Source organism: Schistocerca nitens, chromosome 3, assembly GCF_023898315.1.
Source record: "Schistocerca nitens isolate TAMUIC-IGC-003100 chromosome 3, iqSchNite1.1, whole genome shotgun sequence".
In the NCBI taxonomy this organism is placed as follows: Eukaryota; Metazoa; Arthropoda; class Insecta; order Orthoptera; family Acrididae; genus Schistocerca; species Schistocerca nitens.
The window spans coordinates 665275338-665293996 of NC_064616.1; the positions used below are offsets into that span (position 1 = coordinate 665275338).

The 18659-nt window shown below is 38.0% G+C and overlaps 1 protein-coding gene across 2 annotated transcripts in view; it reads right to left on the reverse strand.

The window, feature by feature from the left end:
- The window catches only part of LOC126248625 (plastin-2), a 223659-nt gene that overhangs the window by 88644 nt on the left and 116356 nt on the right, over positions 1-18659 (reverse strand). For both annotated transcript variants that reach the window (XM_049949796.1, XM_049949795.1), the window contains exons 3-4: positions 13832-14094; positions 11220-11427 (exon numbers count right to left, since the gene is read on the reverse strand). In XM_049949796.1, the coding sequence (XP_049805753.1) occupies positions 11220-11427; positions 13832-14094 (471 nt within the window). The remainder of the gene's footprint in view (positions 1-11219; positions 11428-13831; positions 14095-18659) is intronic.

Below are 18659 nucleotides of genomic sequence, written 5' to 3' on the forward strand. Positions count from 1 at the left end.
CTATCTGTGTAACTTTTCCGTGAAAATTGTGTAATAAACTATAGCAAAGTTACTGCTGCACATTCTGAGCTGAACAGCCTCATCTATGACACGTCCTAAATACCACCAAACACTGGTTGGCTTGTGAGAATGTGCTACCTACATATACAATTTACACTCAAGTAACCACTGATTTCTAGAATGTGAAATTTATGTTTTCTGAGCATGTTGCCACTATCCAGTGTATCTTCTGGCAAACAAGGAATATCAAATTCCATAAACTCTGAGGCAAGAATATATTTAATTTCCTCAAAGTCAAAAAAGTATGTCTCGCTGCATGACTGGCCAAGTACCTGCCTAGTTTCGTAGCTGTAGCTTCACAGAATGTAAATGATACAGCATGTGGCTCATTCAGTGTTGAATGAACATGTTTGCATTTTGTACCACTTCTGTTGCATGAACAACCATATTAAATCTTTCGCTTCCTTTTTTACCCTAGGATAAAATTATGCACCCACGTTTCATTGTTTGTCCTCATATGCAACACTGGCCATCTTCAACAACCTTATGTGTCAAATAGGATAAATGAAGTGACTAGGATGTCAAGATTTTGCTGACATTTGTTTTGGAATTCAAGTGAATACATCTTGCAGTAATGCAAGTGATCAAGACTGGCATTCCACACCTTAAAATTTCTATACCAGTAATGCACTTTCAGCTGACAGAACAAAATGTTTTTGCCCCTGCACCACTTCAGTCATGACACTATTGGGTCGTATTGTGGCATATGGTCTTTCAACGTGATGCAAATTGGCAGCAGAATATTATATGTTTTGTCCTTTCTCTGAATGTGCACACAGAAACCTCTCATTGTGCAAGTGAACATACAAAAATATATCCAAGCAATACACAGATGGTAAAACAGGGCCTACTAAGAATCATGTCTCTGTAATATTTTAACTGTGGTACTGAAATGCTTATTGAACACTTCGGTTCCTAGTTACAACTGTCAAATAATTATCTGCCATTCGTAAGTGAAAATAACTATGGTCAATCATTACATAAAGGATATTGACCCATCCAACATCAAATTATCGAAACAATTATAGTTCATCACCGTGTAATGTGTTGGCTTGCCCATCCTTCAATACGATGACAAAGCTACAGTTACATGTCATTCTAGATTTTTTCCCTTCTTCAAAAATGCTGTTATTGTGTTCTTTCTTTCTCCCGAACACACCTTGTACATTACAAGCCACTACATTCTTCCTGTTACCACCTTTTTCTAGCTCCTTTGACTTCTTTTACTTGTGGATGTTTGGTGACAGTTAAAGATCCTTCTTCTAATTTTGCCAATAGAAAGTACTTCTGCTTTGCATGCCTTTGAGCTGCAATATTTTCAACATCTGTATGTATGACACTCTGTTTCCTCTCCCTTTCACCTCCTGTCCCCCAACCCATCATCACAAAATGAAGTTAAATTTAGATACCTTAATGCCCACATTTTTAAGCCCAACAACAATGTTCTTCGCTATGAATTGATCCTTTCTGACTATTTTATACATACAGCAGTTAGCCACAAAATTATGACCACTTCTCTACCATGGGAAGATGCTTGCCCACCCAATAAAGCAAAGGAGGCAACAGTAAGTTTCACAGCAGAATCACACTTACTTATACATGCACATAATCTAAGACTTTCAAGGCCATTACACACCCAAGTGGATCCTGAATGTCCAAGTAAAAAACCTCCAAGACCACAAATGTCTACAAAAATGCTGTGTTGGCATTGACATGTTACTTGATGCACACAGGTACATCCCACTTCCTTAACATTCTGTGGCAGGCACCACTTTGCCCAACATTGTCTTAACATGCATGAAGCAAGTTTCTGTGCATTACTCAACTGGAATTTGCAGCACAATATATTCAGTATTCCATTATATAATAATTTTCAGGTTCTTTAATGACACAGTCCTAGTTTTCCATTGCCTGCATAAGTAATTTTGTGCTATCTTAATTCATTGTATGGCCTCTGGTGCCTCAATGTTCAATACTGGAAGACTTTCTACACTGTTAGCGCTATCTATGGCATTGATGTCCCTTGCACTATTGTTGAACTGTGCTAATTGTTGGGCTGCCGAAGGTTGTACCACTTATGTGAAGGATGTGGGACTTGTTACAGACAGCAATGACAAACCAGTGGACTGTTGTTATTACTGACTATTTTACGGCTGGTGTGTCTCACACTGAACGTCTTATTTTACAACACAAAACCAGTGGTGGTAATGTCCAATATTGACTGTCTGCATCACTATATATAACTTCTTATCTACTGCACCATGTGCCAGGAGGATGTATCCAGCACCAAAAAGCAGTAAGTCTGAGGCAGCCAGGCTTACAGCTGGGCACACAATGCTTCCATCGTTCATGGGCTAATTTGGTCCCTCATTCCTTCCATAAATACAAATACTGACTGTCCATGCACACATGAATTTTTGCTATTTGTTTGCCTTCCTGGCAATTTGTTTTCTATGTTAATTACGAATGTTGCTTCTTTTCTGGACTTTTTCATGGCTATTCCTTATTGTGTGATTCACTGTAAGATCACGTTGTATTAAAATTTTAACACACCATAGTAGAGGATGTCATGGTTAACTACAAAGTTTAATAGAAACCAATAGTGTTGGATTTGGGGTACAAAAAGCTGTACAGTATCCTATTTGCCAATAATGTCTTACTGTGTTAGGCCACCCACTGTAATCACACCACTGTGTAGAACACAGGTTCTTAAACCTTTGCAGCCATGACTAAGAGGCTTAAACTATTACTGACTATACCACAATCTCTTGATAACTGCAAGTAAACTCTAAGAACAGCACGACACTACTCCACACTCCCTCCAAGCTCAGTTGCTCATAATATGAAAGTGTCCTATATTCTTACATGGGAAGTTACTGCTCAACACTAGGAAAGAAGCCCTGTAAACATAGAGCTGAAAGAAATACTTTTTTAAATACTGACTGTTCTTTCCTATAATAGTCCATTGTCTGTTGACACTACAACAGGTGTGCAGTGTGGTTCCACTCATTCTTACATGTTCTTCAGCCCCCTCCTCAAAGAATTACAAACTCATGTAAACACACCTGGCGGTTCTTCAATGTGGTGCGCATATAAAGTGTACACTTTGTTGGCAGATGTGAAACACACATATTTCTTTAAATGTCTCTACAGCCAGGTTATGCCACTACACAGGCTCAACAGATCCATCACTTATTAAAAGTCTGTGATGGAGAAGGTCATTTGCATTTTCGTGGTGACAAACATGCTGAAGTAGTTTCTTCAATTTCCTGAGGATAAGACAATACATTTCAGAGTTGATCGTTGCACTATGGGACAGAACAGCAAACAGAGAAGCTCTTCAGAGTCCCAGAAGACAGTCACCATGACTTTACTGACTGACAGGGTGGTTTTGAACTTTTTGCTCTGACGGAGAGGTGCTGTGGTGTCACTCCATGGATTGCCATTTTGTTTCTGGTTTGAAGTGATAAATCAATGTTTAATCACCTGTGATGAACAAATAATTGTCATGATCAGCCTTGTAACATCTAAGCAATTCCACACAGATGGTCCTTCATTGCTATTTACAGTCACCTGTTAGGCGGCGAGGAACCCAGCAAGCACAAGCACATACCTTTGACTATCCCAACTGGTGGATGAGTGCAGCAGCACAACGAACAGGCACATCTAGCTGAGCAGTGAGGTGTTTGATTGCAATTCATCGACCATCTCTAATGCTAGTGTCAGTAAGTTCCAACATTGCAAGAGTCACCACTGTGTGTGGCCAGGCGGCACACAGGAAATCTGACAGGTCTCTGTGACCCTGTTACATTGATAGATAACTCGCCCAACAACTCGCCAGGCTTTTGTTCACTGCTAGGTCTCCATAGACATTTTGCAAGTGCCTATGAATATCTGTAATTCATGAAACTACAGGGGCTGATGCAGGAATATTCCACAAGCTCCCATAACAAATTCTGCGTTTCTTCAATCAAAACTTGCCGAGAAAAAAGAGTGTTGTGTTACTTATTCAACACCTCTTGTACACATGTATCACGTATATCTAATGAGAGAAGCCTAAAAATCAGTCATGGTATTATAAAATTAAGAGGATTCAATTTTAGTCCGGTCAAACTAATTTTTTCCTAATGAACCTGATGTGGTTTCCCCAACTGCTCTCAATTCGCATCGGCCCATTTGTGGTAATTGTGGTAAAATTTGCTACCCCACTGAGTGAATCATGCCTGATCTATGAATAAAAACCAAGTTGTGAACTTCATTGTTCAGTCTTAGCATTCGTGGACAGAACTGCAATCTGATATGGTGGTCTTGTTGCCTGGAAGCTTTCACACACTGTAAGTGATAAAGTAAGTGCTTGTGTAGAATTTACCACACAAGAATGTTTTGCCAATTCTTTGCACATTTGATTTCAGGAAGATCCTCTAGTACCTTAACCCTTGCTTCTCCAAACCTACTTCATCCCTTGTCCTTGTCGCGAATGATCCTATGTCTGTGGGTTGCTGGATCAACCTTCTGAGCCTCTTTTACCCCGAGCCTGCGGTACTGTGGATGTTATTTAGCGTACATAACATGTGCCTTCCTATCTACACTGCTGGCTAAACCACAGCAAAATTTATTGTGTGGAATAATAGGGGCATTTCACTATTTCCATTATTCACACTTAATCACCGTTCTTATACTGATGGCTGCACAACCTCAACATGCTTGATTTAGAAGACAGTTTTAAGTTGTTCTTCTGACAACAGCACCATAGAGGATAAGTACAGAGCCAAACATAACCAATAAGAAATGAACAATGAAGGTAGTAGGAAGACTTGCCATGAGCAAGTACTGACCTTTCTCGACAGAAGTAGAGTGGGTCATGTTTCACCAAATATGGTGAAACATATAGTTTTGACCAGCGCAATCTCTAGTTCGAATATAGGTACTTTTTTTTAACACCCTATATATTATACTAAAGCCATTAGAGAATGACCCATAAGAAGGGCTTCATACTACTGTTTTCAGCGGCAAGACACCAACAACAAGATTGACACCTGATACATATAAGAAAAAAAGAGTGTGAAACAAAAAGCACAATTCCCCACCCACAAACATGTACTTCCAGATGACAAACAGATTATGTCTACGTAGATTTTTGGCCTTTCTTAAAAAAATTAAATAAATAGATAGTGATGGTGGATGCTGTAGCCAAATATCCACATATACAGAAACCACTCTACTGGTTTTTACCAAAAACATTGTGATATAAAATTTTTGGTATCACCAACTGCAGCCCACAAATGATCTCCGCGTTACTTCAAGGCTTCTGTGCCTGGAATTACATGAAACAAAACTGTCCAATCATCATACAAACAATCTAATGAGGAAGTGGAGCAGTTAGCCCACTTGTTAATATTGCAAATTAAGTTTAGGACCGAGGAGTTCCGCTGTTCTTATTGTTAAGGTTTTACAGGACAATTACAGAATGTTCAGTAGAACTTCTCCACATGTCAAATCCTAGATACTTCTACACCTGTTCTACCCCATTCCAACTATCTGGGATCAATACCAGTGACAATGGTTACAACATGTGCTTCCTATATGTACACTACATATCCACATTATGTGGTGGACTGGAAGAAGCAACTCTACCACATCAAGCTGTCACCTTTCCAACACTCCAAGATGCCAGTGAACCCTTCATCATACATTAAAACACCACGTCCTCTGTTAAGACAATTCTGCCTCTGAATGACTTACTGGCCCCAAATAATCAAGGGAAACTTCTGGAAAATAGTACTGAGACCTCTGTGTTCACCAGGTGACTTCACTACCAATGCTTTGATACCCTTATGAGAACGGGGAAGAAAGTGAGGAATGCAGCTGCCTCAGCTGGTCACATTTAGTATTATGACCACAGAGCCTTCCCTGTGTTGGTGTTTTGAGTTAGTTCCAAGTGGGTGGTTGACACCAAGAGACAGAACTACTTGTGTGACTCAATATATGGCGGCAACCTGCAGGACTGAAGGACCATCTTTGGGTACATTTATGCTGCACCCTTGCTGCTAGCTGCTAGCACATTACATCTCCTGACTTCCTAGGAGCCTTGTTAAATTAACATTACAAGCTTGCCGTCTGCACATCACTGCTCACACAGCACCTCACTTTCCTCCCAGGAACTTTTGTCCTGCTGCTGTTCACATCACTAGTGCAGTGGATTAATTGTAGTGCATAAATCAAAAACTATGTTCTGTGCATTGTCTGATGACAGTAAGTGGTTTGCTCCTGCCAAAAATTTAGTTAAAGACAATAAGGCAGAAGAAGAGGCACGGATGCACCCTCTGAACGTAGATAATCCACACTGCATATAGTTTTCCCAGTTCAATCAAGAATTCAAAAATTATTCAGAGCATTTTTCAGACAGTTATGAATGTCTTAACGAATTTTCTGGTTTATTTTACATATTACTGAACCAGAATAGTTTAAAATATGAAGATTCTACCCAAAAATATTTGTGTAATTGCTGCTGAAGAGTGATTCATAGTCCTCTTCACTCCGAAACAATATTTTGTCAGTTTTTATCCACACCTACATTGTACATTACAACTGCCACTTTAGGAACTAATTTCTGAAAGTTATTACTCCTGATATTATCCCTATCATCAAGTGGTTATGACAATCTGTATGTCTACGGTCCCAGATAGCTTTGTGTCCAGAAACAACTGAAGTAAGTGCCTGTTTGAAATCATCACTTACAGTACTCAGAACATTACTTTCTGCATATGGTGGTTTCATTGGTAGGATACAGGGAAATAACACACAAACTCTCTCACAACAGACTGCAAACAAAGTCTGAACTATCAGTATTAAGTGTGGAATCTAGAATACGTCACAGCTCCCTATAGCTCTTGCAGTGATCATGAAGATACCATTACTCTAGTTACAGCTTGCACAGTGGCATTTAACAAGTCATTTCTCCCAAACTCCGTAACTTAATCTATGGTACAAAGGAAACTATCTTCTGCCATGCACTTCACTTCACAGTAGTTTCCCAAGTATAGATGTAGCTGGAGATGTAAAGCATATATATATGCTGTGTGAGAAACTGTGCAGTCAGGAGCAGCCTCACACAGCACTCTAATGACCTTGAAGCAGCTACTCAAGGCAAAAGTTAAAGGACTAACAGCAATGGTTGCAAAATGAAACACAAACCAGCTTGAAATCAATGCCTGGTGTTGATCATAACAAGCCGTGGGGGCAAGTATTAATGGTGCATGGTGAGTATGCTGGTAAGATGCAGTGGGTTTATTTGATCACTGCCAGCAAGGTGGTCACAAACTCAATGATAAATCAGCATTTGCCATACCTCACCATTTACCAGTGGACAAATACAACTTTTTCACTTCACATTCCTCTAAAGTACAGATATTTTGCACGAGGAACTCACTATTAGGTGGATGCTCATCACTTTCTGACTGATTCATGTAGGTACTTCAACTTGACCATATTTATATTATAGAGACTTAGAATCTGTTGGATATTTGGCACAGTCTGAACAACCACCACCATCTCCACCACCACATATTACATTGATTTTTAGAGTTTAATGTTTCAAATGGTTCAAATGGCTCTGAGCACTATGGGACTTAACATCTTAGGTCATCAGTCGCCTAGAACTTAGAACTACTTAAACCTAACTAACCTAAGGACATCACACACATCCATGCCCGAGGCAGGATTCGAACCTGCGACCGTAGCGGTCGCGCGGTTCCAGACTGTAGCGCCTAGAACCGCTCGGCCACTCAGGCCGGCAACTATGTTTCAAATCAGTGATTTACTGTGAATTAAAATAACTGGAAACTAATATCTACTAAGTACAAACTAAATTAAGATAACAGGATGGTGGCATCCAGGCATTTATGAAATTATTTAAGAAAATATAAAAAGAAAGATATACACAGCTCAACACAATTAGAAGGACAAGAATTTGACAGAGAGTAGCACATATGCAGTGTGTGATTAAGATATATACTGTTGCTCTTAGTCTTCTGATGAGTTTTAATAATGACAACAATCCTCCACAATACATTTGAAAGCCATAGCTTAGTGGCAGCATTCAAATGTATCATGCTATGCCTAATAATAACGTGGACGAGAAATGTCTCACTCTGCCATCTAGTGAGTGCAAGAAACGAGTTCATCTTTATACTCTTTGTTTATGTTTCATCAGTCAATATTAGGCCTCTGACAGAGGCAGAATGTGTGGGCAGTGACATTACGGCAGGAAGGTTGGACTTAATGTGGCTTTATATATTGTTGGGAGTGCTTGGAAATGATTTCATGAAACTGATACAGTACAACCCCGCTTTTACGATCCCGGAATTAACGTTTTCCTGCCATTTACGAGATTTTTTTATTGGTCCAGTCAAATTTCCTATGCCCACAATGTTAATTTGCACCCGATTTTGCATCAACATATTTATAATTTTACCAGGATTTACGTATTATGAAAAAAACATTTGCAGAGAGGAAAAAAATAAAAAGTTTGCAGAGAGGGGGAAAAAAGAAAAACACGTTTGCAGAGAAGAAGGGGGGGAAAAGAAAAACATTTGCAGAGAAGAAGGGGGGGGGGGGGGGAAAGAAAAAGTTTGCAGAGAAGAAGGAGGGGAAAAGAAAAAGTTTGCACAGAGGAAGGAAAAAGAAAAACGTTTGCACAGAGGAAGGAAAAAGAAAAACGTTTGCACAGAGGAAGGAAAAAGAAAAACGTTTGCACAGAGGAAGGAAAAAGAAAAACGTTTGCACAGAGGAAGGAAAAAGAAAAACGTTTGCACAGAGGAAGGAAAAAGAAAAACGTTTGCACAGAGGAAGGAAAAAGAAAAACGTTTGCACAGAGGAAGGAAAAAGAAAAACATTTGCACAGAGGAAGGAAAAAGAAAAACGTTTGCACAGAGGAAGGAAAAAGAAAAACGTCTGCACAGAGGAAGGAAAAAGAAAAACGTTTGCAGAGAGGAAGGAAAAAGAAAAATGTTTGCAGAGAGGGGAGAAAGAAAAATGTTTGCAGAGAGGGGAAAAAAAAAATGTTTGCAGAGAGGGAAAAGAAAAACGTTTGTAGAGAAAAAAAATGTTTGCAGAAAATGTTTGCAGAGAAAAAATGATGTTGGCCGTCCAGTAGTGTTTTCAAGTATTACATGGTTAAGTTTCTCGACACCAGGCCACTCTACTCAGCAAATTTGAACTGGTAAACGTGTAAAAGTTGGACAAATTCGTGACTTATCTCCAACAGCCGCCAAGCTCTACTTGGCATGGTGGCTGATGGGAGTAACTAGGTTTGTTCCAATGAAGATATCATGACCAGTCACAACCATTTCCAAACTGTGTTTAATCATTGTGACACCTTTATCAAACCATATTTAGCATGTTTCAGCGTATGGCCACTTGGAGCACAAGTTGACACCATCATACACTTTTCATCACTCAAATGTTTTTAGTTTAAACACAGCGTCAGTTATGTATTTTATTCATGCTGAGCAAAGCGTGGTTTGACAATTTATTCTTTTTGTCAAGTGCAGATAACCTCAAGAAGACAACTACAGTGCAAGTACATATTTGCACTTGACAATGAGAAAAATTACCAAAACTTGTCATGCTAAGCATAGAAAAATATGTAAATAGTGCAATATTTCATTATTTAAATAATGAATGACAGCTGCAGGCTTTCAAAAACATCGATTATGACATATGAAATTGAGTCCAACGTTCCTACTTCCCAGACAGTTGTAAGTGCCAGTTACATCTGTAGTTTTTATTCGATAATAAACCTTCATTAGATAATAAACATGTCCCTGACAAGTCTTTTGATGCTTGTTATGTACACATATCATGCATAAAGTGCAAGGGGGTATCCTATACATAACTTTTACAGCTTAAAACGTTATTTCCCACATTTTCCATCATTTTTTTGAAGTCCCTTGAAAAGTGTTAAAGGAGGGTTTCACTGTATATACACAAAGCCAGGGCAAGGGAAAAAATAGGAAAATATCAGCAAGAGATGACTGATGTATGGTTAACAGTTCTCTCTGCCAGTACACAGCGTGTCCAGGACCTACAAAATGATCTAAGAGCAGAAATTAGTTGCAGTGGGAGTGGCCAAACAATATGCTACAAACTCCATGAAGCCAGTTTAAGACCAAGAAGACCTCGTCACATCCCTCACGTAACTAATCGGCACACGCCAGATCAACTTTGATTTGCTGAGGTACATAGGCATGGCACTGGCAGCTGCATCAATGGCACAATGTATTGTTTACAAATGAGTCGTGCTTTTGTCTAACATGATGTGATGGGCATACACATATGTCACCATCGTGGTGAACATTATAATGAAGCAGCAGTCCAGGAAATTGATAGATTTAGCTGCGGCTCAGTCATGGTGTGAAGGGGCACCAGAACTCATAGGCGATTGGACTTTCAGATACTCACGTGCTGACTTAGTGCTCAAAGGTACATCAATGAGATTGTACTGGGTCACACTGTGCCCACTGCAGCTGTAATGTGTCCCCAGTTTATCCTGCAACAAGACAATGTGAGATGATGCTCACCAGCAGCCACCATGCAAACATCACGGGACATTGCACTTCAAATTTTCGACTGGCCTGCTCTCAGTCATGACTTCAATTCTACTGAACATTTATGGGATATTCCGTCCTGTAGCACCTCAAACTCTTGCAACTTGCAAAGGTCCTTCCTGAGGAGTGGGAAAAAAATTCTCCAAGAAAATTTTCTCAGACTTGTCAGGTGCATGCCTTGAATACGTGAGGTGGTAGTAGTGGCATGTGGAAGGCCCACCAGATACTGAAATGTTTCTTTTTATGCCTTACGTGACTTAAATGAAAGAGTTTCCACTTCGTTTATGACAGTATATTGAATTTGTGGTCACAGTGGCGAATTGTGTGATGAGAAGATAACGGGATATGCATATTCCCGTTAAATAAAGGTTTCGTTTTCAATGACAAATGCATTTCACTCCAAACATTCCTGAATGACACAGGTGTTTCAATTTTGTCCCTCTAATTTTTATGAGCAGTGTACTTTTTCACAGTCTTAACACCATATCTTTTACATATAGTTCACAATCTACAACAGTTTTCATGAAAGAAACAAAAACATATTGTACATACCCTTATAATCTGCCACAAAAGACCTAGGACCAGATGAGGTTTTCCTTTAGCAAGGTCATGTGCATCAATGTTTACTATATTGCAACCAATAGCTTGGGATGATACTAACGCTAGAGTTAAGTTTTCATGCTTTGTGTACAGAGTCAGGTTCTTCTTATTTATGGCTCTTTCATCAATGGTATCAGGACAAGAGTGGTTTATTATCTTACTGCAAACAGGAAAGGTTACATGCTACGTTAGTGAAACCATTATTCTGAGTAAAACATGCACAATCTTTAAAATACAAGCTTTATATCACTGCACACCTCTGTGACGTTTTTATCAATCTATGTGATTAATAAATCTAACACTAAGTACTATCCTTCAGGTCATTAACAGAACTATCACACTGTTAATAACAACTGAGAACAAAGCAAGCTATTTCCACAATGAAAGTCAATTAACATGAATACTTCACAATTAACATGAATGCTTCATGTTAACGTAATTATTTCACACCTTACAACAACACAAACAGCTTTCTAGTAGCTGAACAAATAGTGAAAGTTTCACATGGACTTGAAAGATAAAAACATACAATAGGGGATTGGGGAGGGAGGAAGGGAGGAAGGGAGGAAGGGAGGGAGGGAGGGAGTAGTTATTCTCATCTACGACATAATTCAGATTTCTGCAGTGCACTGCAACATAAGACTGAAAGGAAGGAAGGAAGGAAGGCAGGAAGGAAGGAAGGCAGGAAGGAAGGAAGGAAGGTTAAAATCTTAACATCCCTTCCCCAAGACCACTGGGCACTGAGATTTGTCTTAAGTGGCCAAGGATGAGGAACAAATAAGATACAGCCAACTAGAGCACCCATTCCATTGCCCATACATATTAATTTAAGGACATAATGAAAAACTTAAATATGAATGGCTAAATGGGGATATGAACCCACCTTCGTGTGTCTTACCACTGTCACTCCAGTAAACAGATTGGCAATGTAAATGAACAGGAAATTCTTTTATTAGAACAACAAGAAAGGGCAACTCCTTTCATTTGTGATATGGGTGACTAGAAATAGATTCAAAGAAAAAATAATGCATGCACTATTTGTGCAGCAAGCTAAAATCATTGTGATCTGAGATATTGCTGCATCAATGACAACAATCAAAGCACTAACATTTCACTTAACTTGTTATAATGAAAATATTCCACCAAAATGATGACTGAATCATGATCTTCTAGTCTAACTCAACCCCCCCCCCCCCCGACCCCCACAGAGTTCTCTAATGCTCCATTACATACATGCTTACAAGAACAATATGTCCAGTCACACAACAGAATAGTAAAGCAATGAAAACTTACACTGTGAAGGAAAATCTCAATACAAAATATAAGAAAGGAGCATAGTAACTGATTTTCTCATCTTAGACTAATACATTCACAACTAGAAACAACTTTGGACTTCTACTCGGAACCCTCGGAAAGTGTCTTCTACACTCTTGAGAAGACATTACTGAATGAATGAATGCAACTTTGAGAACACACATTACAGTTTTAAACGTTTCTACTAACATGATTACTTGCTTTTGCCCTGTAGTCAAGTGTACACTGCAATTAACAATGTGAGACTTTAAAACTTTTATAACATTCTACTTAAGGACACAATTCATACTGGTTGTCAACCACAATGCAGTGGTTGCAGAATTATATGATGAAATCCAAGTGTTCTTATGCAAACTTCCATTGCTGGTCATACATAATGCTCCAGCCAACAAGATAATGCCCACTTTTACACATTTCCAATCTGCAACCTCCTATTGACATAGAAGTTATATTACTATAATTAAACGCTAGCTAGCAGGGTTTTTAAGCCCTCAGTACACCTCAAATATAGTTTGAATATATTCTACTGTAGCAATTTACTGATATTTAGTTCAGCGAACTTAGGAAAATGAAACTATCAGGAATAATACTGCTACTGCTGCTGCTGCTGCTGCTGCTGCTGCTGCTGCTGCTACTGCTACTGCTACTGCTACTACTACGAGAGAAACAAGATGCCAAACACTGAACTTTCAAAACGATGTTCAGGATTTGTCAAGTGGCGATGTAATTACCAACCACTGTAGAAATCAAGTTTTGTAAACTCAGTGCATTTTTATCATACCCAAGCAAAGAGTTTCAGCTAACCTCCTAATAATAATCGCCAAAATCTAGGGAGGGAGTGAGGTGATGGTCGGGCAGGGGGTGGGGGTGCATGACACCAAGAACAGAAAAGTAAACACAAAGAAAATACACACCATACATCTTTGCAAGCACACTATCATTAACAGTTTACACATAAAGGTTACAAACTACTTTACAAATGTTACAAATAGCAATAACAAAAGCCAACTACAATCAAATCACAATAATCATTTGGTTGTACTTTACAGCAATATTTTCATGAAAGGTGATTGGTCTCTTCCCAATAAGGAATGATTTACAGTCTTATGTAACCAGAGTAAGTTTCTAACTATATCTCAAATTATTTATTGAGTACTTATCTTACCAGTGAAGATGTATTGGTGTTCAAACAGAAGCACACCACAGCAAACATACAATAATATCAGAAAATGGCAAAGGACATTACTTACCATAACAAAATACCATCTTTTACTTTCTCATAAAGTGTCTTGCCCTCTGAGTCAATTGGTAGTAAGTGCTTCAGATCAGGATCAAGCCTCAGATTTGTGTTAATCCAATCAGAAAATGCCAGTTGCTCCTCCAACCTCACTGAATGTGTTGTACCTTCACTAGATGCATCTGACATTCCTCCAAGTGTTTCTAAATTCTCTTTTTTCGACACAACTTTCTTAAATGTGTTTCCAACTTCATTTGATTTTAGATCTAAACAGAGCTGCAGAAAACAAATAACATGCTGTTTAATAAAATCTTTTACTACATAAAGTGAAATTTATACGGGTGGCAAATGACTAAATCTTTCAACATATGCAACAATTCATGGCATTTTTTATTATTCAAGTCAAGTTTCTTGTCTCAAGAATGAGCAGAAAATCTCTTTTATTCAGAATGTAATCTAGTACATGGATGCCCTTGAGCAGATCTGTGGTGCTGGCAGGTTGCATGGTGTTCGTGTTATCTGGAATGTACATGTTGAGCGTATCAGATAGGTAAGCTTTCCAATGAGCAGAATTTAAATTTAACACATTTTAGTGTAGCAAGGGTGAAGATCATTATGGAAAAGTAAAAGTCTGCAAAATGCATTCTGACAAGTCCGAGACTGTGCAATTTTTAACAGTGGACTTCGATTAAAGCCTTTTGCGAGACACTGTAGTACGAGGACTGCAGCTATCACTGACGATGAACAGCTGCACTTATTTCTTGGAAGATAGCTACTTCATCCCCAATACCATGAACTAATTCTTAAGGTTTTACACAAATTGTGACAAGTCATTTCTGTGACCTAAAAAAACATCTTTATAATTGTGGCACATTTCATTTCCTAATTGAATGTGACAAAGAAAAATTGAAGGACAACACATAGTTACAACATAATCACAAAATTATAAATAAGAACTCAAGAATGCCTAAATATCTCGTTAAAATATATGATTGTAAATTATACAATCCTTTGACTTTTTCACCAACTTAATGACGGTATTTTTTGTTATTCATTAAAAATTAGAAATGTCCAGAAAACAGACATTTCTTATTACAAACACATGCTACGGAGAACACTTTCCTGTTTTAGGGGTGGTATTGGTAGTCATTTAACCCTTTATTTACTTGCAGGACTTAGCTGTCCCGGCATGTTTTGTGCAGAATTATGTAACTCAACAGCACGTTAGACCTGTAGGGACACATGTCACATTCCTAAAAGTTCATACTTCCTACACTAGATGTCAGCACAGACTACGCGCCATTTGAAAGCGTACACAGCAGCCTCGAATATGAACGTCTGTGCTGCAAATGGCTGCTTGGTGTGTGAAATAATGCTGTGAAGTTACGAAAATAAAAATTAGGTTTATAGATACACTGATGTGAGTGAAAATATTTATTTAGTAACTTTTATAAATACTAAGGTTAATTCTGATAAAATGTCTGTACAGTGCCGTTGTAATACTCAATCATAATGTGAAATATGACTGGTACTTAGGAGTCACAATCTGAGGTTGTATTGACGTTAGTTACTTTTGACATATGTAGCTTTTTCGCGTTTCATATTCTTTTAAAATAAAAATGTTTCGTTGCTGATGACAGTAAGGCAATTCATTTTATATAAAAAAATAAAAATGCCATTTATTTTGTTTTAGGCTATGGCAACCTATTACAGAAGAGGTCTTACAGACGATGAAATTCTTACTGAACTAGAAAATTTTCCAGATGATATTGACACACCATCTGAATGTAGTGATGGCAGTGAAGATGAAACAATGATTAGTAATTCAAAGAATAATAATGCAAAAACTCTTCGGGTATGTGCTAGCTCTGCACAAAATACAGCAATACCTACAGTAAATGCAAATGAAGAAGAGGAGGAGAATGAAAAGAAAATATTCAAGCTGTACCTGCCTCTGCTGTGCAGTGGAAGAAAAGGAATTTCTCCACAAAAATACCCATCTTTAGTTAACATTCAGGAGTAGTTTTAGAATACTTTGAGGACTGATACATCAGTTAACTTTTTCCTGTGTTATATTGACATCGACATTGTGGAAAATCTTGTTTTCCAAAGCAGTTTATATTCCCAGCAGAAACAAAGATGCATACCAGTAAAAACCTCCAATGACATATATGCACTCCTTGGCCTACAGTTTCTTTTTGGTTACCACCGTTTACCCAGAATCCGAGATTACTGGTCCTGTGACCCAAATTTAGGTGTTCCACTAGTAAAGCATACAATGACAAGCAAGATTTCCAAATTCTTGACAACCTCCATGTCACCAACTCTGATAAACTGTATAAGGTGCACCCACTAGTATTGAGTTTGAACAAGAATTTCATGAAACTTAGGGATCCAGCAAGAGTACAATGTACTGATGAAAGTATGGTGGTGTTCAAAGGAAGGTTTCCAATCAAATAATATAATCTCATGAAGCCCATCAAAAGAGGATATGAACTCGGGCGCACATCATCAGGCATGTCTCAGTATATTTATGAATTTGAAATATACCAAGGAAACCAGAATAAATTCCACTAAAATCTCCAAAAATAATGTTTGTTTAGAGGGTTCTGTCGTATTGAATTTGACAAAATCTTTAGAAGGAAAAGGCTAGTCATTATGATGGATAACGATTTTTCCTCTCCTAAACTTGTTGAGCAGCTGAAGGATGTTGGCATTTATTCCTGTGGTACTGTATGACCAAAACGTGAAGGACCTCCAGAGTTTGTAGCAGGTAAGTGTCTAAAGAGAGGAGAGTCTGATTTTAGATTCTCAGACACGAACCTCTTGTTTGTCAAGTGGGTGGACAATCATGCAGTTCACTTTCTTTCAAATTATCGTGGAAATGAAATATGCAGTGTATCCAGAACCCAGAAAGAGGGAACAGAGATTGAAGTGGGAGCACTGATAGCTGTACGAGATTATAATGAACACACGGGTGGTGTAGATAAAGCTGACATGTTTAGGTCTCTTTATGAAATAGACAAAGTCAAAAAAGTATTTGTATGGATTGTTTTATGCAATGGTAGAAATGATCCTTGTGAATTCCTGTATTTCATACTGTGACACAAAAGGGACACTTCCACTCATTGACTTGAAACATAAAACTACACTTGGGCTACTCACACTTGGAAAGCAAATGTCCAAAAAATGGGGAAGGCCAAAAGGTGATCAAACTTCTCCTCTTTCCATTCCAAATAGAAGAAAGGTAGCATTTTCAGTACCAAATGACATGTGTTTTCAGAATACTGGATCTCATTGGCCAACATTTGTCAATTCGAGAGGCAGATGTGACCTTTGTTCATCTACAAAAGTGGAATTTCTACCTCATTCAAAGTGTAATATCATCTTGTGGGTCAATAATAATAATAATAATAATAATAATAATAATAATAATAAGAAGAAGAAGAAGAAGAAGAAGAAGAAGAAGAAGAAACCCACAAAACCAGCATGGCAACACAGGCTACAGATCAGAATAGAAAAACTGAGAAAAGACATCGGACAGTTAACACAATTTATAAGAAATGAAATATCAGACAAAAAACGAAAAAGGTTAGGTAAAATCTCTCAACAAGAAGCAATAGAGCAATTAGATGAAAAGAAGCAAAAATTACAAGCTTTGGCGAAACAACTTAGAAGATACAAAAAAAGTGAAAATAGAAGGAAACAAAACCAAACATTCAACACAAACCAAAAGAAATTTTACCAAACAATAGGTAACACACACATAAAAATAGACAATCCACCAAACATAAGAGACATGGAACACTTCTGGAGCAGCATATGGTCAAACCCGGTACAACATAACAGGCATGCACGGTGGATACAAGCAGAAACAGATACATACAAGATGATACCACAAATGCCTGAAGTGATAATTTTGCAACATGAAGTCACCCGAGCAATTAATTCTACGCACAATTGGAAAGCCCCTGGAAACGATAAAATAGCAAATTTCTGGCTAAAGAAGTTCACCTCAACACATTCACATCTAACTAAATTATTTAACAGTTACATTGCAGACCCATACATATTCCCTGATACACTTACACATGGAATAACTTATCTGAAACCTAAAGATCAAGCAGACACAGCAAACCCAGCTAAATATCGCCCCATAACATGCCTACCAACAATCTACAAAATATTAACTTCAGTCATTACGCAGAAATTAATGACACATACAACACAGAACAAAATTATAAATGAAGAACAAAAAGGCTGCTGCAAAGGAGCACGAGGATGTAAAGAGCAACTGATAATAGATGCAGAGGTGACATATCAAGCTAAAACTAAACAAAGGTCTCTACACTACGCATACATTGATTACCAAAAAGCTTTTGATAGTGTACCCCACTCATGGTTACTACAAATATTGGAAATATACAAAGTAGATCCTAAATTGATACAGTTCCTAAACATAGTAATGAAAAACTGGAAAACCACACTTAATATCCAAACAAATTCAGATAATATCACATCACAGCCAATACAGATTAAGCGTGGAATATACCAAGGAGACTCATTAAGTCCTTTCTGGTTCTGCCTTGCTCTGAACCCACTATCCAACATGCTAAACAATACAAATTATGGATACAATATTACTGGAACATACCCACACAAAATCACACATTTGCTATACATGGATGATCTAAAACTACTGGCAGCAACAAATCAACAACTCAACCAATTACTAAAGATAACAGAAGTATTCAGCAATGATATAAGTATGGCGTTTGGAACAGACAAATGTAAGAAAAATAGCATAGTCAAGGGAAAACACACTAAACAAGAAGATTACA